The 23,720-nt window shown below is 42.9% G+C and overlaps 1 protein-coding gene across 8 annotated transcripts in view; it reads left to right on the top strand.

Moving 5' to 3' along the window:
- RHBDD1 (rhomboid domain containing 1) overlaps positions 1 to 23,720 on the top strand; it is a 125,400-nt gene that overhangs the window by 38,440 nt on the left and 63,240 nt on the right. For 3 of the 8 annotated variants that reach the window (XR_004001930.1, XM_030574739.1, XM_030574735.1), the window contains exon 7: positions 10,248 to 10,367. The exons of 1 other annotated variant lie outside the window; for it this stretch is intronic. Coding sequence is in view for 6 of the 7 variants with exons in the window: in XM_030574739.1 (XP_030430599.1) it covers positions 10,248 to 10,367 (120 nt within the window). In the remaining variant the exon portion in view is untranslated. Of the gene's footprint in view, positions 1 to 10,247; positions 10,368 to 17,916; positions 20,413 to 20,432; positions 22,614 to 23,720 lie in introns of those variants that run through there. 4 more of the 8 variants (XM_030574734.1, XM_030574733.1, XM_030574737.1 and 1 more) reach the window with 3 other exon arrangements.

The following is a 23,720-nucleotide window of genomic DNA, read 5'->3' as shown; positions in this document are numbered from 1 at the left end:
TAAGGCTCTTTTAATTCTCCAGCCAATGTGTGACCCAGAACCCCTACACATTATCTCTGCTTCATATGACCCTCCTCAACAAAGATGTTTTCCTAAACAGAATGGACAAACTACAGGGAAACCTGAATATGTCTCTAGATGGGAAGTCTAAAGTTAGCTGCTTTATCACTGACAATGGGACCAATAAGGTAAAAGCAATTAATGTTGGACGCTAGTGCACTATCCATTGCTTTGTTCACATCCTCAATCCTATGAGGCGCTGTTGCTGCAGCGCACAGCTTCTGTTGTGGTGGGAAGCTACTAGTAATTGAGGAAAATGAAGACATTCTGCAGAATAACCTCATGGCCAGTATAATTTTACAGGACAGGAGCATCTATTGGAACCCCGTGTTACATGTTGCGTTACTTGATTAGAAAAATTAAATTTTATCAGGGGATTGTGAAGTTAGGACATAGAGTAACTGTAGGCCAATGCCAGTGTGTATGGACGGAGGTACTAGTTAGAGAATTAGAACTCTTTGAACATGATACATGTGACTTCATATGTGGTTCAGTACATTGATCCATGTCCTCCTCATAGTGCAGTGGTTCTCAAACTTTTGTACTGCTGACCCCTTTCACATAGCAAGCCTCTGAGTGCGGCCCCTCTTATGTATTTAACACCATTATAAATGCTGGAGGTAAAGTGGGTTTGGGGTGGAGGCTGACAGCTCGTGCCCCCACTGTAATAACTTCGCGACCCCCTGTTTGAGAACCCCTGTTGTAGTGCATATACTTGTAGGTCTCCACAGCCTGTTTTGTAGTAGCAGACAAAAGAGGAACCAGGACACATCTCATTATCATTCCCACAGTGAGCCCAGCTTATGGCCCACTTGAGGTTATCTATGTATCATGTTTTCTCCTCTCCCCACCCCCACTCACCCAGTGACTTCTCTTGACGGAGCTGTCACTCACCACATGTAAAAGTCTATCTCGAATTTCTTTGCCTCGCTGCCTGCATTTCCAGTGCTGATACTTTCCACACCATTTTGTCCATCATGATTTTTATTTTGTCCTGGATTCCATTAATATTTTTTCTGAGTATTTCCCACCTAATAAGAGCTCTAGGTATTTTCCATATTAGAATATCTTTTTGTTTGGTAATCCCTGGCACTTGTGGCAATTAAAGATCCCATAGAATTTTTTTGCAAGAGTGAGTCTAGTTTCCTGACCAAATTTTTCCTGCTGAATGGTGATGAGAGCCATTTAAAGACATATTTTCTCAGTGCGTTCAGTTAAAAGAACACCATGAATTTAAAAACTCTTGCATATGAAATTTTTTTTTACCTATGGTTGTTTATAAGTAACAACTAAGATTTGCTCAAAGGATCTCCACAGTGACACTTTTACAAGTTAAGAATAGTTTATGGCACAAAGGTTGCACATTTATTAAATAAGAAGAATATTTTTTAAAATGGAGGGATATGCCACAAAGAGTAGCTATAGCCACTCAGTATGAACCACCCCTTTTCATGATTGACAGACCTCAAAGTAAAAATGGCTAACTAGGCAGAGATGCTCTGTCCCACCCGAGCCTGGACATTTAGCTTGTACCAAGCCATGCTCTACCCCGATAGAGAGGATTAGAGCCAACACAGGACAGACTCCAGGCAGCTTTTGCTTATGAGTATCAGTCCCAGCTACATAAGAACCACAATTCTGGGAGTTTTATACATCTTCCCTTTCTTGCCATGCTGGCTCAAAGAGCAGAACAAATGTACTCCCTGCAAAGAATACATCCACCACCAAAATTGCATCATAAGAACACATGGAAACTTTGACACAATTCTGTATCAATCAGTATAATAACTTACATTTGGCAATTATGTACCAATACCATCTCTACCAACTGCTTTTCTTAAGCTGTCTTCCCCCGTTCCCCCAGCATATCGGTAGGTGGGATGGCAGACCTTGTTGTAGGAGAAGGAGCACCTGAATGGTCCTTTGATTCCTCCCCCAGCTCACAACTAAGGAGGAGGGTGCAGAATATTACACCTTTGCATCTCCATGTACTAGGCTGTAAGAGAGGCTCCTTATCACTAAAGGTGCAATCTTTGGTGTAGCCCTACATCAAGCAGGGCTGTGATTGATTGGGAGAAGCGAGTGCCATGGGCTCCTTATCTCTATAAACCATCAGCTCAGGCTATTGCTGCCCATGAGTCTGTGTGGACGGTAGCCGGATAAAGGGGTGTGCATTAGCTGCCTTTTCCTGTGTGACTGTCAAACTACTTGCAGTTGTAAACATTATTTAATTTGTTTAGGATAAGTACTTGAATGTTGAGTTTTTTTTAGAAATGTAGCTCATGAAAATATGAACAGTAGAATTAGAACAGTAGGAACCCCACATAACTCGGATGTTGTTTTGGAGCCCTTTCTCATTATGAACTACAATTTGAAGGCTTTATGAAGGTAATGAATCAAATGTAGTACCTTGAGTGTGTAAGACTCTGGCTATGGAACAAACATAAAACATGACATATGTTCTTTTTTGTATGACAAGGAACATATTTACATTTTTTTAGTGCCAGAATTATTTTTATAATGTTTAAATGTGCAGTGTTGAAGCCTACAAATCAGTAAGCAGTTATTCAGCTCAGTTCAACATAAAATTACATCCAGATAAACTTACATTTACAGGAGGGAAAATGTTCATTCAGTGAACATAATGGATGGGAAAAATATGTAAGGATTGCATCAAAACTATGCACAAATCAATAGGGTCATGCAGTTTGGCTTAATTAGCTCAACATACCCCTAGAGCCCCGAACAGGGTTATTCTATCTACTACCCAAGATCCACAAACCCGGAAATCGTGGACGCCCCATCATCTCGGGCATTGGCACTCTCACTGAAGGACTGTCTGGATATATGGACTCTCTACTCAGACCCTATGCCACCAGCACTCCCAGCTGTCTCCGTGACACCACTGATTTCCTGACGAAACTACAATGCATTGGTCACCTCCCAGAAAACACCATCCTAGCCACCATGGATGTAGAGGCTCTCTACACAAACGTCCCACACACAGATGGAATACAAGCTGTCAGAAACACTATCCCTGATGATGCCACAGCACAACTGGCTGCTGAGCTCTGTGCCTTTATACTTACACACAACTATTTCAAATTTGATGACAATATATATCTCCAGATCAGTGGCATGCTATGGGCACCCACATGGCCCCACAATATGCCAATATCTTTATGGCCGACCTGGAACAATGCTTCCTCAGCTCTCGTCCACTCACGCCCCTTCTCTACCTACGCTACATTGATGACATCTTCATCATCTGGACCCATGGGAAGGAGACTCTGGAAAAATTCCACCATGATTTCAACAGCTTCCACCCCACCATCAACCTCAGCCTGGATCAATCTACACGGGAGGTCCACTTTCTTGACACCACGGTACAAATAAGTGATGGTCACATTAACACCACCCTATATCGAAAACCTACCGACCGCTATGCCTACCTTCATGCCTCCAGCTTCCATCCCGGACACATCACACGATCCATTGTCTACAGCCAAGCACTGAGGTACAACTGCATCTGCTCTAACCCTTCAGACAGAGACCAACACCTACAAAATCTCCACCAAGCATTCTCAAAACTACAATACCCGCACAAGGAAATAAGGAAACAGATCAACAGAACCAGACGTGTACCCAGAAGCCTCCTACTGCAAGACAAACCCAAGAAAGAAACCAACAGGACTCCACTGGCCATCACATACAGCCCCCAGCTAAAACCCCTCCAATGCATCATCAAGGATCTACAACCCATCCTGGACAATGATTCCACACTTTCACAGGCCTTGGGTGGCAGGCCAGTCCTTGCCCACAGACAACCTGCCAACCTGAAACATATTCTCACCAGTAACTGCACACCGCACCATAGTAACTCTAGCTGAGGAACCAATCCATGCAACAAACCTCGATGCCAACTCTGCCCACATATCTACACCAGCGACACCATCACAGGACCTAACCAGATCAGCCACACCATCACCGGTTCATTCACTGCACATCCACCAATGTAATATACGCCATCATATGCCAGCAATGCCCCTCTGCTATGTACATCGGCCAAACTGGACAGTCTCTACGGAAAAGGATAAATGGACACAAATCAGACATTAGGAATGACAATATACAAAAACCTGTAGGAGAGCACTTCAACCTCCCTGGCCACACTATAGCAGACCTTAAGGTGGCCATCCTGCAGCAAAAAAACTTCAGGACCAGACTTCAAAGAGAAACTGCTGAGCTTCAGTTCATCTGCAAATTTGACACCATCAGCTCAGGATTGAACAAAGACTGTGAATGGCTTGCCAACTACAGAACCAGTTTCTCCTCTCTTGGTTTTCACACCTCAACTGCTAGAACAGGGCCTCATCCTCCCTGATTGAACTGACCTCGTTATCTCTAGCTTGCTTGCTAGCATATATATACCTGCCACTGGAAATTTCCACTACATGCATCTGAGGAAGTGGGTATTCACCCACGAAAGTTCATGCTCCAAAACGCCTGTTAGTCTATAAGGTGCCACAGGATTCTTTGCTGCTTTTACAGATCAAGACTAACACAGCTACCCCTCTGATACAAAACAAAACAAGTTTATTAACTACAAAAGATAGATTTAAAGTGATTATAAGGGATAGCAAAGATATCAAAGTAGACCTAGCAAATAAAACAAAACACAATCTAAGCTTAGTATGCTAAAGAAATTGAACATAAGTAGCAAATTCTCATCCTAACAGTTGTTTTTAGATAGTTTGCAGTTATTCTTGAGGGCAAGCTGCACTTGCTTGGAGCTTAAAACTCTAGGTATTCCTTTCACAGGCTAAAAAGCTCTCAAGTCTAGGTACAGCCTTTCTCCCCCATTTCAGTCTTTGTTTCTTAGATATTTACTGCAGTCATCTTGGGCGGGGATGATGTCACTCCCCTGCCTTAAATAGCTTTAGCATATGTCGGGAACCCTTTGTCTCCCAGTTTGATTCCCATGCCTGGTTAGTGGAAAAACACTAGTGTTATGATGGAATCAAGTACCAGGTGACTTGGTCACATGCCTCTGTAGGGCCATAGCAGCCGTGAGACAGAGACTGTTTGTAAGGTCCTCAGGAAAGCTTCCTGGAAAGGCTCCCCAGGGGAAATTAGCATCTTCAAAGTCTTGTTGTTTTCCGTAATGGCCCTTCCCAGCCAGCCATATAGACTGATTGCATTCTGTCTAGTGGGTGTTCCCTACGTGTAAACACATTTGTAATGGAAGCATAGATGATATTCCAAACTTCAGATACGAAAATGATACAGGCATACAAATAGGATAATCATACTCAGTAAATCATAATCTTTTCAATGATATGTCACATGAACTGTCTTGTATAAAATACATCATAGTTATGCCACAATCATATCATAACAATATCTCTGAAGAGTATGGGAACTTAGTGTCACACTGGGTTTTAATGCTTCTGAGCTAACTTGTAGTCTTTGAACTTGTATATATGGTAAGAATAAGTTGAGAGAATGTTTTCAACCAATATTTGGTGTTTTTGAGAGGCAAGATGGGGAAGATTTTAAGTTTTTTGTTTTTTTGTTTTCCTGGCAGTTCACTACTTTGAGTGTTTGCCCATGTCCTTTCCATGCTAGATGTGTGCGTGAAGCGTAGCCAGACATTTTCCCCTCAGTGGTATCCGTTGGGCCAGTTCTAGTGCCCTCTTGACTCGCATGCATATGCACCAATATAAGAGGCTCCACTGGCCTTGCACCCTCTCAGTTCCTTCTTACCACTCATGATGGTTGCTGGAACAATCCTTATTGCAGCAAGGCTTCTTTCCCAGTGGTTTGGACAGTTTGTGCGTGGTTTGTGTAGTTATTGTAGTTAGTGTATATACTTCTTAGTGTTAATGTATATAGGAGTGGGAATAGTTGGTCTGTGTCATCAAGGGACTCTTTGCGGCAGGGACTGAGCATGCCCCCATTCCCCGGGCTTCAAGCCATGTGCCTCCTGCGGCAAGCCTATGCCAGTGACCTGCACTCTAACTGTTTAAAGTATCTGGGGAAACTCACGTGAAGTAAGTGCCAGATCAGGAGGGACTTCACAATGAAAAGGACAGGGACCTTTGGCTGAAGGCCATTCTCATGGAGGCTGGCCTCAGAACAGTCTTAGAGCCGAGCCCCTCTGAATCGGTGCCATGCACTTCAACATCTGTGTGGAGCACTCCTCTCATGCCGTTTACCAGGGCTTTGGAGCTATGCTCCGGCTCTGCTCCAGTTCCGGGCTCCACTCCAAAGCCTTACCATTTACCATTTCCGGTGTGGTGGAAGAAACATAAACAGCACACCTAGAGAGGATGCTCTCTGGTGCAGAACAGAGACAAACCGGGAGAGATTAATAAAGTGAGACCTGTGCTGGGCCACTCTTCCTCCCTCGATCCAGCGATGGCACCGTCGACTCTGCCTGTTGTTCATTTGAGACGTTTTGCTTAGTCCATTCCATGATACCCTCCTACCGCTCTGTCAGAGTTACTGGCAAGAAGTAACTGAGAGGGTGTGAGGCCTTAATAATGCACCCTTTATACTGGTACGTATGTGTGCCACTCCAGAGGGCAGAAAAGCCGGCTCAACGGATACCACTGAGGAAAACCGTGCACGTGGTACAAACACATCTAGCATGGAATGGACATAAGCAATACATCTTGAAGAAGAACAGTTACGAAAGGTTAGTAACCATTTTTGTTTTGCATCTTCATACATTAACTTACTGTAACTCAAACATTTTTCATATTGGGGAGCATCAAGGTGAATGGCCGGCTTGAGGATTTCTGGGGTCCACCAAAATTATAAATTTGTTTTGGAAGGGAGAAATACTCTATTGCTTGTCCCCTCACCCTCTAAGTTCCTTTCCTTTCCTCTTTTTCTGCTTCCATATGGTCAGTTGGGCAATGAACTGTGGATCTTTGTCTTGAACTAGGCTGGGGTGGCTACCTTTCAAAACTGGTGTGCCAAGTCTTCATTTATTCACTATAATTTAAGATTTCGCGTGCCAGTAATACATTTTAACGTTTTTAGAAGGTCTCTCACTATAAGTCTATATTATATAACTAAGCTGTTGTTGTATATAAAGTAAATAAGGTTTTTAAAATGTTTAAGAAACTTCATTTAAAATTAAATTAAAATGCAGATCATATCAAAGCTCTTGCTTTTCCTTTCTGAGATTTCCAGTGTCTGGCACATATTTAGATACTTTTAAGCTGCATACAGGCTTCTGAGTGATCAGTTGTTAATCGGCTCCAAGAGGGACTGAGGACAGATTTCATGTGTAGAAATACCTGCTCACACAGGTATGTGGATCCAAATGCTGAAAGCGTTGCAAACGCAATTTTCTTCAAACAGTAAAATTGCACTGGCAGGGACGTCCAGCAGGTCAGAACAGAGGCCCCATGATCTCTCTCGGTAGCTTCAAGTGCACTCTGCAGCTCTCCAAACTTTGATACCCATAATTCTGAGCTTTTTAACTGAATGAGCTGCATTTCGAAATCTTCAACACCCATCCACTGAAATACAGACAAATCCAAGTTGCTTTCGTTGAACTTTTCAGGTTTAATTAGAAAAGAAAGTATTGGGCCACATTGCTGGAAATCTTGAAATCTGTCAGAAAACTCTGATTCCAGTTCTTGCATGTACATTCCAATCTCATCAACACTGACAGTGCAACGTGTCAATAGCTCTTTTATGTGTTGGAAGTAATGGAAAGTCGAAATTCAAATATCCAGAGAAGTTGCTAGTTTTACAACAAATGCCTTCCAGACTTCATAAAGATTCAGAACTGTTTTCCCTGCACCTTGGAGACAGAGTTTGAGTTCTTTTAGGTGAGCGGTGATGTCAGAAACATGATCTTACACAGCCTTTTGGCATTATCCAGTTCAGGGTAGTTGTGCTTTTTCCAACAAAAAGACCACCAAATGTTGCTGTGAAGTGGAATTTATAAGCACCGTCCATCTCTTCTAGCAGTGCTTGAAACTGTCTGTGAGTCAGAGCAGATCGAGCAACAAGGAAATTCACAATTTGCACCACTCTATTCATCAAATTATTAAGCTCTGAATTAGAAATTTTAGCACACAGGTTTTCTTGATGGATAATGCAGTGAAATTTGGCTGTTGAGCAGCCAATTTGACTTTAAGTAACTTTACAAATGCCTTCTGTTTTCCAACCATGGCAGGAGCACCATCTGTTGTCACACAAAATATTTTTCTGATGTCAACTCCTTGTTGTTCAAAATGGTTTACAAAGCTTTCCACTATATCTTCCCCCTTGGTTGTGCCATGCAGGGGTTTTAGGCAACAGAGTTCCTCTTGGATTCATCGGAAGCACAGTATCTTTCAACAACTGCCAAATGTGGAACGTCGTTTATATCCACACTCTCATCCACTGCAACACTAAACACTGCTTAGTCTTTTAATGCAGTCGTCTGCTTTTCGTTAATGTTGTCTGCCATTTCGCTTATGCGTGTCTCAACTGTTCTGGCAGAGACAGGCAGTTCTTTTGTTCTAGATACGATTCTGTCTTTATTTGGCAAATCATTGAACAAAACCTCTGAACAGCTGAGAGAAACTTTTTTTTATATTCCCCATCTATAAACAGCTTTCCATTTTTTGCAGTGCACTGTGCAATCTTGTAACTTCCTTCTGTAGTTTGATTTTTACTTATACTTAAGCATTTAAAACACTGCTTTTCTCCTCATATCCTTCTACTGCCTTTTTGATCGATCTGGTCTTGTCTGCTTCATCAAGAAAGGTTTTCTTGTGCTTCATTTCAAAATGTCGTTGAACACTTGATGTGCGACAAACAACACTTTCACAACAGAAAGCACAAACAGCATGGTCCTTCTTTTGAATAAATCCAAATGTGACTGTCCAAGAAAGCTGAAATGAATGGACATCTAACTTCGCTTTCTTAGGAGCTGACATTTTGTCAAGGTACCCCTCAACTCACAGTGGCAGGGGGGGAAAAATCGCAACAGAAGGCACGCACAATGTCAAACGCAGTGTGCTGTTCCACATGGTGTGGTATAAGCAGCAAATCAGGACTTAAAAATTGTTCAAGCACCACTGGGATATTTTTAAGGTGGGGGTGCTGAGCTGTGCCCTCTCTTGCCCCTTTCTGCACCCCTCACTTCCCCAGGCTGAGGCCAGTGGGCCACAGCTGGGGAGGGCTGCAGAGCGCCAGGCTGAGGCCAGGAGCAGAGCCCTGGGCCGGCGGCCGGGACCCTAGGCCAGCAGCAGGCTGAGCTGGCCGGTGGACGGAACCCCAGCTGGCAGCAGAGTGCCACTGAAAATCAGCTCACATACTGCCTTTGGTATGCGTGCCATAGGTTGCTGACCCCTGGATTAGTCTCTGAGTACTCAAGTGAGGGCTGGTGGTTGATGGTAAGAACGGACCACAAGTGGTGGCTGGGATGTTAAAGAAGATCTAATAGTGGGGGGTTTCCTGGATCTGGCTGTGAATATCATGCTAATTTTCACTCATACTCTGTACAAGTAGCACAGTGCTATCAGTAGGCTTGTACAGCAGCAGTTAGATATTAAATTCTGGATTGTTGTGCAAATTGCAGGGTTTTCTGGCAGGAGTTTGAGCCAGGGATTTTTTAGGTCTCAAAAACAATTCTGAAAAGTTCTGATGGTTGCAAACATTGTGGGCTGGGGACTGTGGAGAGAAGTGAAATGAAGTACAGGTAAAAAGGTGCCTGAAAGGTAACTGAAAATTCAGTTTAGTTTGGTTTTATAACTCTGTCACATTAATATGGTCTCCAGTTCTTGGCATTTAAATTTTAAAAGGAGCTCATTAAAACTCAGCCTTTTAATTTTAGAGTAAAAGTCTTTTATTAAAATGGAGCATATTATTGTACTTTTATAAACCATGAAGTAATTAAAAAAATTTGAATACATTTTTCTTTAAAATATTAATTACTGGAGGCCTTGCCTGCTACCATAGTCTATCATTTATAACATACAAAACTGGCAAACAGTTTGTTTTACTGCATATATGCTTGTAGCAGATTCTTTATTAATCACATTTTTCCCCCTCTGAAACTTTTCTAATTCAAAAGGAAAACCTGCTTGAGGCAATGATAGACAGTAAAATCAAATATTTTGTGCAATGCCAGCATTTTATTTATTTATTTTAGCTTTTTTGTTCTCATTCTATAGGGTATTCTAGACACCCAAGTTACCCATACAACACACCAGGGGACTACGACATGTACACTGGTGGGCTTACTGAAGAGGAACAGTTTGAAAGGGCATTGAGAAACAGTCTTCACGACAGAGGTAGGAATTTTTTAGCATTGGATATCCTAAGCTATCGTTTATCTTGACAGAGAGTGATTCATTCCGAGTTCATAATTTTCAAAGTATAGGAAGTAAACAGTCCTTTTACAAGCAAAATCAAGAAAAGTTGCTTGAATGAGTTTTCACAGTATGGAGTGTGATGCTATACTGGATAAAGTTCCCCATTCTGTAAATATGGCTTATACTGATCATTAGTAAAATCAACAAGGAGTCCTTGTGGCACCTTAGAGACTAACAAATTTATTTGAGCATAAGGTTTCATGGGCTATAACCCACTACATCAGATGCATGGAGTGGAAAATACAGTAAGCAGGTATAACTATACAGCACATGAAAAGATGGGAGTTGCCTTACCAAGTGGGGGGGTCAGTGCTAACGAAGCCAATTCAATCATGGTAGGCGAGGCCCATTCCCAATGGTTGATGATAAGGGGTGAGTATCAACAGAGGGAAAATTTATTTTTTGTAGTGGCCAACCACTCCCAGTCTTTATTCAGGCCTAATTTGATGATGTCACATTTGCAAATTAATTCCAATTCTGCAGTTTCTTGTTGAAGTCTGTTCTTGAAGTTTTTTTTGTTGAAGAATGTCCGCTTTTAAGTCTGTTATTGAGTGTTCAGGGAGATTGAAGTGCAGAATTCTTAATGTCTGATTTCTGTCCATTTATTCTTTTGCGTAGAGATTTCCAGTACATGGCAGAGGGGCATTGCTGGCGCTTGAGGCATATATCATATTGCTAGATGTGCAGGTGAATGAGCCCCTGATGATCTGGCTGATGTGATTAGGTCCTATGATGGTGTCCCTTGAATAGATATGTGGACAGAGTTGGCAGCAGGGTTTGTTGCAGGGATTGGTTCCTGGGTTAGTGTTTCTGTTGTGTGGTGTGTAGTTGCTGGTGAGTATTTGTTTCAGGTTGGGGGGCTGTCTGTAAGCGAGGACTGGTCTGTCTTCCAAGGTCTGTGAGAGTGAGGGATCATCCTTCAGCATAAATTGTAGATCCTTGATGATGTGCTGGAGAGGTTTTAGTTGGGGGTTGTAGGTGATGGCCAGTGGCGTTCTGTTATTTTCTTTGTTGGGCCTGTCCTGTAGTAGGTGACTTCTGGGTACCCTTCTGGCTCTGTCAGTCTGTTTCTTCACTTCCCCACGTGCATATTGTAGTTTTAAGAACGCTTCATAGAGATCCTGTAGGTGTTTGTCTCTGTCTGAGAGATTGGAGCAAATGTGGTTGTATCTTAGGGCTTGGCTGTAGACAATGGATCGTGTGATGTGGTCTGGATGAAAGCTGGAGGCATGGAGGTAAATATAGCAGTCAGTAGGTTTCCGGTATAGGGTAATGTTTATGTGACCACCGCTTATTTGCACTGTAATGTCCAGGAAGTGAATGTCTTGTGTGGACTGGTCCAGGCTGAGGTTGAAAGTGTGGTGGAAATTGTTCAAATCCTGGTGGAATTCCTCAAGGGCCACTTTCCCATGTCTCCAGTGTCCCTGCCTGCAGGTATATGGGACCTTGGGGAGCAATTACCACACAGGTGGGGTGCCAATTAATTTCTTTATTAAAGGAGAAAGGAAGTGGTGGGAATTTAACAATGAAATGCGATGGGATGGGGTGTATAAGGTGTTTACAATAGACAATGATAAGGAGGGGGTTCTTATTGAACAGTGTAGGGAGTTTTAACAGTGGAGTACAGTAAGTAGGGTTCAGCGCAATGGGATACAGTACAGTCAATAAGCAACTCAACTTTATATAGGAACAACTCTAGATACAGTGTGGAATGGAAAATAAAATGGTAGCTTCTATATAAAAATGGTATACAAAGTATATTAGAAAAATGGAGGCAACTAATGGGGTGTTATAACCACAAGTAAAATGTGAGTCACAGTGCAATAATACAGTATGGGTGATAAGTAAAATTATGCAATGTAGAAAATTACTGATTTAATTTGTGAGGCTGTGATAGCAAGAGTGTACCTAAAAGCTGGGTCAAGAAGCGGGAGGGGGAGGGGAGTGAGTGATTAGTGGTAACTAACGAGAGGAGAGTGCAGGTGCAAGCAGCGAGAGACTCTGAAGCCCTGTGGGGTGAAGCCCAGAGCAGCAGTCTTCAGGATCCTGCGGGCTGGAGGTATGGGAGACAAGAGCAGCTGGAGCGCACTTAAGGAGAGTCTCGGAGCAGCAAGAGGGGAGGGCGCTGAACGTGTAAGCGATGGGAAGGCATGTGGAGAATGGGAGAGACGGCTGAGGGAAGAAGCAGGTTGCAGCAGTGGAGAGCACTTCAGGGAAGTTGCAGAGCAGTGGGGTGAAGACAAACGGAGCAGTGTGATGGTGATCTTCGGTAGGGGAGGGGCAGCGGAGGAGCAGGGGCACGAACACAGGGGATACAGGGAGAGGCAGCAGAGAAGTGTAAAGAAGGGCTAGAGGGACACCCAAAAAAAAAGGGAAAGAAGTGGCAAAGGGTTTGGGAAGTTACACGGGAGGAGGGGGAGCGGAGCAGCAAGGGGTTACAACAGGGAGACACGGAGAAGTACACAGAGGGGGAGACTGGAGCGGGGGAAAAACAGACACGGGAAAGTTCAGGGAGAGATTGGGACAGCGGGAAGACGAATTCAAGCAGTAAAAATCTTATCTATCCTCTAACTTAATTAAACTTATATAAATTACAAGCAGCTTATACAAAGTAATAAAACAGGTACAGAATACAACCAGGCAATGGTTTTTTTAAATCTATCTTAATCAAGGACTAGGCAAAACAACAAATATCACAATTCTAAGCAAACTATAACAAGCAACTATACAGAGCAACAAAACACCAAACTATAACAAGGGAGGTGAAACTTACAAGCTCTACAATCTTAGCAAACTATGACTTATTAAACTAAAAAGCAAAACCTACGGTGCACCTTATGCTATGGGGAAGTCACAGAGGGCAGAGTGGTATGTGCCCAGGATACAGCTCCCAAGGCAGCCCCCAAGGAAGCCAAGGGATGGTGGCTGCAGCAGTGGATACAGCTGAAAGCAGGGAGCAGAGCTTAGCAGCAGCACAAGCTTATTTTTAGCAGCAAAGCGCAGCGGAGTTTAAGAGAGGTTTTAAGACACAGACCAAGGTTTAGCTTGAGTCTGTGTGCTAGGAAAACAGAGCCAGCAGCTAAAGTAATCGAATAAAAGTATGGAAAGTTTTACAGAGGGATTCTTACCAGTCCCCAAGGCAGCAGCAAAGGCAGAAGCAGCAGTAACATCAGAAGAAGCAAGGAGGGCTCGGTACGGTCTTAATAATCATGTCTCAGGCAGCAATTTGTTCTTTGTGGGGGGGGGTAAAAACCGGGGGTACGCTCAAAAATAAAACAAGAGCAGAGAAAGGACCCCTCAAAACCCCTGGCTGATTAGACCAGGCAGCAATGCAGGAACCTTTCTGATGTTTGTTTCAAAAATGTCTGTTTTTAAAGGCAAACTTAGGCAATTTCCCGCCAGTGATCCTGATAGGCTCACTCTGTCACGGGGGAGGAGGCACAGGGAAAAACTGCAGGTGAGCCCAGAGACATGCCTGGGCAGAGTCCTGTGCAATAGGTTACTCAAAAGCACATGAGGCCTATGACTCATGCCCAGGATCTTAAAAACACAATAGGTCTTGCAGCTCTGGACATTGCCTGCCCTACACCAAGCCCAGGTTCAACAAGGTGATAACAGGACTAACCCTTTTAACAGGGCAGTGGTCCCACTTAGCGTGCAGCACAAGTGGCCATACCTTTGAGAAAGGCAATGGCTCTTGGTAAACAACTTAAGGGGCCCTCCCTTTGAGAAGGGCAGTGGCCCTGGTAAACAACTTAATAGCCAGGGAAGGGCGGCCACAGGAGGAGAACACAAACAAAATGGAATATGGGGACAGCTGTAAGAAACAAAATGGAATAGGGGGATAGCTGTAACAGACATCCAGATGATGACGATGTCATCAGAGTAGTGCAAGTAGAGTAGGGGCACTAGGGGACAAGAGCTGAGGAAGCATTGTTCTAAGTCAGCCATAAAAATGTTAGCATACTGTGGGGCCATGTGGGTACTCATAGCAGTGCTGCTGACTTGAAGATATAAATCACAAAGCTCAGCCACCAGGTTTTCTGTGACATTATTGGGGATACCATTCCTGACGGCTTGTAGTCCATCTTTGTGTAGAATGTTGGTGTAGAGAGCTTCTACATCCATAGTGGCTATAATGAGGTTTTCTGGAAGATCACCTGTGGATTGTAGTTTCCTCAGGAAGTCACTGGTATCTGAAAGATAGCTGGGAGTGCTGTTAGCATAAGGCCTGAGGAGACAGTCCACATAGCCAGACAATCCTGCTGTCAGGGTGCCAATGCCTGAGTTGATGGGGCATCCAGGATTCCCAGGTTTATGAATCTTGGATAGCAGATAGAATACCTGTGGTCGGGGCTCTAGAGGTGTGTATGTGTGTAGATTTGTTCCTGTGCTTGTTCAGGTAGTTTCTTGAGTAGATGGTGCAGTTTCTTTGGGTAATCCTCTGTGGGATCAAAGGATAATGGCCTGTAGAATGTGGTGTCAGAGAGTTGCTTAGAAGCCTCTTGTTCATACTCCAACCTGTTCATGATGACTACAGTACCTCCTTTGTTAGCCTTTTTGATTATAATGTCAGAGTTGTTTCTGAGGCTGTGGATGGTGCTGTGTTCTGCATGGCTAAGGTTATGGGACAAGTGATGCTGCTTTTCCACAATTTCATCTCGTGCACATCAGTGGTAGCACTCTATGTAGAAGTCCAGATGTTGTTTTGACTGTCAAGAGGAGTCCATGCAGAATCCTTCTTCTTGTAGCATTGGTAGGAAGATTTCTGTGGGTTCGTGTGCTGTTCAGTGGTGTGGTGGAAATATTCCTTGAGTCGGAAACCGCGAAAGTAGAATTCCAGGTCGCCGCAGAACTGTATCGTGTTCGTGGGGATGGTAGGGCAGAAGGAGAGGCCCCAAGATAGGACAAACTCTTCTGCCAGGCTAATAGTATAGCTGGATAGATTAACAGTATTGTTGGGTGAATTAAGGGTACCACAGTGGTGGTCCCCTGTGGCATGTAGGAGTTTAGATTGTTTAATGTCCTTTTTCCTCTGTGGAGAAGCCAAGTGTGTGTTGTAAATGGCTTGTGTAGTTTTTGTAAAGTCCAGCCATGAGGAAGTTTGTGTGGAAGGTTGTTTTTTATGAGAGTCTCCAGTTTTGAGAGCTAATTCTTGATCTTCTCCTGTTTGCTGTATAGGATGTTAATCAGTGGTTCCGCAGTTTCTTTGAGAGTGTGTGGCATAATGTCTCACCATAGTCTGCGTGGTATGTTGATTGTAATGGATTTTTTACCTTCAGTCCTTTTGATATGATGTCCATCTGTTTACCTTTGGAAAGGAAGATGATGTCTGTCTATATCTGAACGAATTGATGGATTTCCACTTCATACAGTCAACATATCACACAGACTTAAAAGTGGCCATTCTTCAACAAAAAACATCAAAAACAGACTTAATTGAGAAACTGCAGAACTGGAATGAATTTGCAAATGTGATACCATCAAATTAGGCCTGAATAAAGACTGGGAGTGGCTGGGTCACTACAAAAAAATAATTTTCCCTTTGTTGATACTCACCCTTTCTTGTCAACTGTTGGGAATGGGCCACACCCACCATGATTGAATTGGCCTCGTTAGCACTGACCCCCCACTTGGTAAGGCAACTCCCATCTTTTCATGTGCTGTATATTTATACCTGCCTACTGTATTTTCCACTCCATGCATCTGATGAAGTGGGTTATAGCCCACAAAAGCTTATGCCCAAATACATTTGTTAGTCTCTCTAAGGTGCCACAAGGACTCCTCGTTATTTTTACTGATACAGACTAAGATGGCTACCCCTCTGAAACCTGTCATAAATTGTTAGGGCTCCGTGTTTGTCACAGAGATGGCAGAAATCGTGGATTCCATGACTTTCTGCAACCTCTGTGACTTCTGCAGCGGCCAGTGTGGCTGACCCCAGGGGTGCCCAAGCAGCTGGCCCTGGGGACAGCCACGCTGGCTGCTGCTGGAGCGGCTCTGCAGCCAGCTGCTGGGGTGACCCCACAGCCAAACACACCAGCTGCTGCTGGAGTGGCTAGCGGCCCCAAGCAGCTGGTCCTGGGGACCACCCAAGCAGCGGACAGTGCAGCTGGCCCTGGGGACTGCCTGAGCAGCAGTCCAGGGGGCAGCTGGAGCCACCGGAGTTCAGTGGCTCCTGGCAGTGATCCTGGGGTGGCCAGAGCAGCAGCTGGCCCCCTGGAACTCCCCCCTCCCACGGCACAGGGCTCTTCCTCCTGCCCCCCGCCCACAGCTGGTGCCATAGGCTCACCCCTCTTCCCCCCTGGCAACACCCCTCCCATGCCCCAAGAGTCAATCGGGGTATATATGGTATAAGTCATGGACCTGTCTTGGGCCGTGGTGTGTTGTTTCTTGCCCTTGACCTGCCCATGACTTTTACTAAAAATACCCATGATTAAATTGTAGCCTTATTCATTGTTCATAGATGTATGACCTTATTCTTGGCCTATTAAAAATATGATTAGTTCACATTCAGTTTACCACACGATTCAGATCACTCTGTATCACTGACCTGTCCTCTTTTTTGTTTACTACTCCCTCAATTTTTGTGTCACCTACAAATTTTTGTCAGTGATGATTTTGTTTTCTCCCGGGTCACGGATACAAATGTTAGAAACCATAGGGGTGAGATCTGATCCTTGCAGGACTCACAAGAATACAGCCACTCGATGATTCCCCGTTAAAATTACATTTTGAGACCTATCAGTTAGCCAACCTTTAATCTATTTTAGCATGTGCCATGCTGATTTTATATTGTTCTGGTATGTTAATCAGAATGTCATGCAGCACCAACTTTAATGCCTTACAGAAATCTAAATACCAACACTATTACCTGATATAAGATCAGTTTGACAAGATGTGTTTTCCATAAACCCATGCTGATTAGCATTAATAATATCATGCTCCTTTAATTCTTTATTAATTGAGTCTCATATCAGCCATTCCATTGTTTTCCTCAGAGTTCATGTCAGGCTGATCAGGCCTATAATTAGCTCTGTTGTCCTTTTTACCCCTGTAAATACAGGCAAAGCACTAGCTTTCTTCCAAGCTCTGGAACTTTCCCAGTGTTCCAACACTTATTGAGAAGTTCCCTACTGTGACCTTTTTTCTCATTTGTGGAATTATGGCATTCTGGGCATCTAGTAAAATATTTTAAAATGGTGTCCTGTTACCATTCACTTTTTTCTGTTTAAATTCTTTCTCCCAATAATTGTTTTCAGTTTTATGAAATTTGCCTTTTTAGAACACCAAGTATACTTTCCAGAGCCAGACTGTTGTTTTAAGTACTATATTTGAGGCAATCTGGGAAAAATGTTTATAATCAGAACAGTTCTAGTCCAAGCAGTTTTTACTTGCAGAAGATATTGAGTGCCTCAGATTGCAGGTAGTCTGAATGCACTTCTGTGAATTTGTCCTCTCTTGTCAGCAGCTTTGAGTTTGTATGCATATGCTACACAGGCCTTGGGGGTACTGAACCCAAGTAAAAGACTCGAGAAGAAAAGGATTGGATGAATGTCATATTGATCTTTGAACAAAAGGAAGATGCCACTTGATGATAATAGGTCAGCGCCTTCCTTCTGCCTCCTAATGAATAATTAACCTTTTTGTGCTCTGGCACATTCCCCTGCTGGAGTATTCATAAAATTTTGCCCTTCTTATCTTTATGCCTGCAAGACTAGTTTTATATTTTTACTCATGCCAGAAACATTTCACATGTAGCAACTTGTGATTGTGCTTTGCTTCACCTAGTATGATTGCTGAATAGTCACACATTCAGATTTTGTGAGACTCTTCAGTGAACTTGTCTTTTTACAGACACACTTACACAACTGCTTAATTTTTTAATGATCTTGATGGAAATTATCAGACAGATTTGTCTGAAAAAACAACCACATCAGTTGATAAATGTTTTCATTCCATGCCATGAAGTGTGAATACATGAATAGTTCATTTTCCAGAAACAGAATTAAAGGACCATTGTAATCTGATATCTAATTTTGATATTCTGGATTAGGTACAGATAAAAGTAGTTACTTAATGTATGTTAGAGGACAAATATTACTTTTCCCATAAGCAATATTCCTGGGGGGATTCTGTGCCAAAAAATTAAAAATTCTGCAAAATTAATTTGTCAAAATAACACAATATAATCACACCAGTTTCAATTATTTTGGTAATTTCTTTCAAATACCTATCAACAAATTATGTCTGTAACAATATAGGCATGAAAAAAGATCCAGAAAATGTTTTTTGACAGATTCCTTACTAGGCATATTAATACAGAACTTTGAGTAATAATTCATTTAAACTACAAAGTGGGAACGTATTTCCTGGACCCCTCAGAAGCAATGCAAAGGCTTCGGGGAATCAGGGGTAACGGAGGAGCTGAGGGAGAAGGAAGTAATTGCTGGGAAGGCACCTGGGAGTGAACCTGGAGGGTTGTTGGATGTGGGTGGGAGAAATATGGAACAGGTGTCTTTTGGGTTGAGGGGAAGGAATCTCCCCCATGCAGACCTTGGCTGACCCCTAGCCTCTCCCTATCAGTCAGGCACATCTGTCTCGTCTCAATATGGCCCTACACTCCTTCTCCCCCATTCCCATGTGTCCCTGCACCCCCACTCAGCCACCCCTCCTTTTCCTTCCCCATGTGGTCCTGAACCCCATCCCCCTGTCCCCATGTGTCCCTGCTTCTCCTACCTCCATGTCGCCCTTCACTCCCTCATCCCCATGTGTCCCTGCATCCCCAGTCCCATTCAACTCCCATTCCAGTCTGTCCCCCCCACTAGCCCTTCTGAACCCCAGTCTATATGACCCCCCCCAGCACCCCTATATGCCCCATTCTGTTTGTGCCTCTCCCCATATCCAGTGCCTTCCCACCGTCCTAGCCCTGCAGGAAGGGCGCTGCGCTCTCTCCCTATTGGCTGCTGACTTCTACAGCCCATGAGTGGTGAGCTAGCTGCCTTTATACTGGCACTACAGCAGCCCCTGGTGGGTGAAAGGTGTAACTGCAGTGCCTCGCTGGCAGAATATATTTTCTGAGGAGATAAAAAGTCTGCAGGTCATATGAATTCTGCGCATGTTCAGTGGCACAGAATTCCCCTAGGGCTGCCTTTCCAGTAGGGGAATAGGCATATCTTGTCACCCTGCTGTTTTCCTGCTGCAGAGGAAGGTAATGGCTCTTTGCTACATCAGTGACATGAACAACTTTTCTTGGAGAGCAATTGCAGCTGTTTGATTCCCACCAGAAGTATAGTAAGAAGCACCCACCTAGTTTTCTGTGCCTTCCCAAGATGGTTAAGAAAAATGCTGGCACAAGGGGTATGAAATGTACAGTCTGTCATTTTTACACAATCTCTGTCAGTTGTTGGTTTCCTTTAGCCCTCCAGTGACCACCTACATCCCAAGGTTAGATTGCAGGAAGCTCTTCTATCTCCCATTCAGCTCACCAACTTACAGAAGCAGCTCTGTGGTACAGAACAGGCTCCCATTACCCTTCCCTCCCTGCTCCAACCAACTTCACTGGCTCCTACAGCCGTTACCTTCCCCTTTAAATTAAGCTAAAACGTGAGGTAATGTTTTCATTTCAAATAGCATTTTTGAGTTGACATACATTTTAATCCCTCCTTGAGCTCATTCTCCAAAGTATATCTTCCTCCAAAGCAGATCCTCCTCTTCCCCCATGTTCTCAATTAGGTGGATATCTGCTTATGGAAGAGGCAGTGTCTTTCAGGAATCTTTCTTGGATGCCTCTTAGGTCACGCCTATATATCTGGAAACATACACAAGATCAATGTTTCCTCCTTATTGGCAGGCTTCCTTACCCCCAAGAAAATTCTCTCAAAAATGAAAGAAACACAACACCCATCTCTCTCTCCCTTGAATCCTCGGCTCCTTGGTGTCAGGTTTGAAGTCTTGTCTTCTATTTAATTCCTGCTTCAACAGGGGAATCTACTTTCCAAAGGACATTGAAATCTCCTCCTCTCTCTGCTTGCACTTCAAAATTCTTTGAATCTGAAGACAATGACTGTTTCTTATGCCTGAGAACATTAGTGACCAGATTAACTTCAAGGGAAGTGTTGACAAGATCATAGTTTTCTTCTAGTCAAAATAATAACATCTCAAAATGAAATATAAAAAGGATATATCAACTCTGAACCCACAGAGAAGATTGTGGACTCTGAATGAAAACACCTATGGTGAAAACCTGGCCCCATTGAAGTCAATGAGAGTTTTGCAGTTGCCTTCACTGAGGCCAGGATTTTACCCCTGAAGTGTGACGGCTCAGTTTTAGGAATATAGGCATTTTTGACAGACTGGATCATACCTGGGGTCTGTCTAGAACTAATGTCCTATCTCTGACCATCACTAATGCCAAGATTCTTCAAAGAAGGGTGGAAGAAATCTCTTAATAGGCAGATATCTTCTGTTAATCTCGCCCATCCCCCATATTGGGTTTAATCCTAATCCCTAATTGTTACATTGTTTTAAATCCTGAAGCATGAGATTTATTGGCATTAAACTATTAAAACTCTGGTTTATTTTTATCCGTTTAAATTGTCCAGTTCTTTTTTGAATTTTGCTAAGTCTTTGGGCTCTTCAATTCTTCTGTTCTCTCTCAGGAAAAAAGAATAGGGATGGTCTTGTGGTTGAGACTGCATTGGTACTCAGGAAATCTAGTTTCAATTCTGAGCTCTTTTATAGACTTCCTGTGTTACCTTAGGCAAGTCATTCAAGCTCTCTACACCTTAATTGCCTATATGTAAAATAGGAATAATAATATTCTGTCTTCTCTGTATAGGTAATAAGCTTAATTCAGGCTCCATTTGATGTCATCCAACTCTTAGGAGAATGTTGGAAAAACCCTCAAGTATTCCAAATTTATTAAAACAATTCTGTCTTATTCCTTAAGATAAAATCATAATGCATATTCCCAAGAAGGCAAAGTTGATTAAACTGCACAAATGGCCATGTGCTATATTATGAATTACACATAAAGGACGAGAGTCTGATATCCTTGTATCAAGTAACATCTTACTCTGCAAGTAGCTCAATTAAAATCAGAGGCTCTATTAAAATCAAAGTAAGGTATTATTTAATGCGAGTAAATGTGTCAGTATCTGATCATAAATCTTTAATTTAAAAAAGAGGGGTCTATATGTAGGTTTGGTAGAACTTGATTTTTAAAAATTTTTTTTTGGCAATTTCAACACCACAGATTTGTTAAAAAAAATAATTGATTGTAACGATTGTTACAGCATTGGAAATTAAGGGGGGATAGGGTAAATGTTAGGATTAGTGCATTGCTGACACTGGGGATGCAGGGACCTCCCTGTGCGGCCAAGGGTCCCAAGACATGCATGCGTAAAGTGTAGGGAAAGCTATGGTCTTGGCCATGTACCATAGAAACACTGGCCAGGATTCTATGGAGGATGAGCCCCTGGCTGCAGGGGAGGCCACTCCTCTGCCTGAGGATGGCCCTTGCATTCCTGGCTGGTGAGTGAGGGAGCAGGGCTGTGACAGATGGCTCCCTGCAAGTGTGCGGGACTGCTGACGTTGGATCAATGCAGGTGCAAGGTGTGAGGAAGGCTGCAGTCCTGGCAGGGCAAAGCAGAGGAGGCCACTCTACTGCTGAATGACTCCTGCCCAGGGATGGAGCTGTTCAGCAGCGGGGTGACCTCTTCCCTCATCCAGGGGCTCTTCATCGTCTTCCTTGAAGTCCTGGCCAGGAGTCTCTCGTCTACCCACTAGGACCACTGTCTTCTCCACATCTTGTGCCTGCAGAGATCGATTGTCTCACCTGTGCAGCAGTGCAGGGAGCCCTCTGCAACCCTGCTTGGACCGCCCTGCTCCCTCACCCCCATGGCAGCAGGGCTACGGAGGGCTCCCTGAGGGACACCCAATCCGTGTAGGTGCAAGGTGTGGAAGGAGGCTACACATACTAACTGATAGCTGTTTGTTTGGGGTTTTTTTTTATCGGTTTCAGTGAATCAGTTGAAATCCATATTTCCATACGATTAAATGGAATCTTGCCAAGTTTGTATATATACATTGTTGTTGTAGCCATGTTGGTTCCAGGAGATTAGAGAGATGAGTTGGATGAGGTAATATCTTTTACTGGCCTGGTCAGGACCTAAGGAAGAACTCTGTGTAAGCTTGAAAGCTTGCGTCTCACCCACAGAAGTTGGTCCAATACAAGATATTGCCTCATAAGCCTTTATATATTGTTGTAGTTTTTTTGCTCTGATGTTTTATTACAGCGCTGATATTCAGCTAATCAATATAATATTCTAATTACCAGCAAATCACAAAATCAGCTACTGCACATGCTTCTTTCTGGAGTTAAAAACAAACTAAAGAAACCAATACACAGCACTGCGTTGTAGCATTAAACATTATATGGATTTTGGGGAGGGGTTGATAAAAGCTTTAGTGATGGGTATTCTGTTTCATTGTAAAGACGTGTCTAAAGTAAAATTCACTTTATTTTAGTTTTAAAACTTTTGAAATAAGCTGCATAACTAATAATGACATATGCTCTCACATCAGTTTTATTTTGTTGTGTTGCTAGTGAGAGGAAACTGAAAACTGCTGTTTCTATTGTAAATGAAAATTACGATTCTTAAAATAGTCTTGTTTCTTCACATATCTCTAAGGATTCAGAATTATAAATAATCCTACTGCTATTGGACCATTATTATAAATAGAAAGCTATAGATAGCTAATGAATAAATGGTGTTTTAGGAGGTGTGGACTTAAATCTGTATTTTCTCATACTGGAGTGGATTTATAAGTCATGCTGTAAAATGAAACCATGGCAAATACTATGAGATCCTTACATATTACTATAAAAAGATTTGGACATACATTAATTTTAATCTTGCTGCAGAAGAGATATATGGTGTGGGATGTCATTTTTTAAAAACATTTGTTTGTATTTGCACTATCACAAAGTGAGTTCAATCTATAATAACCAAGACAAAATGATGGTAATAGAAATAAATAATAATTTAATATGTACTTCAGAAAGAAGTTGTTAAATCAGCTTGAAACACCTTCAACAATCTTTAAATAATGGGCATCATGGCAGATTAACAGCCTATATCCTCTTCCACCACGACCACCATTTTGTTATATTATATCGGGTTTTAACAAAGATAAATTTTCAACTGTAAGAGGTAATTTATTCTTATTTGGAGAATGCCCTTTGGCGAGACATGAGAGAGAGAAACA

Source organism: Gopherus evgoodei, chromosome 9 (assembly GCF_007399415.2).
Source record: "Gopherus evgoodei ecotype Sinaloan lineage chromosome 9, rGopEvg1_v1.p, whole genome shotgun sequence".
Classification (NCBI taxonomy): domain Eukaryota; kingdom Metazoa; phylum Chordata; order Testudines; family Testudinidae; genus Gopherus; species Gopherus evgoodei.
This window is presented reverse-complemented; position numbering and strand designations above follow the sequence as displayed.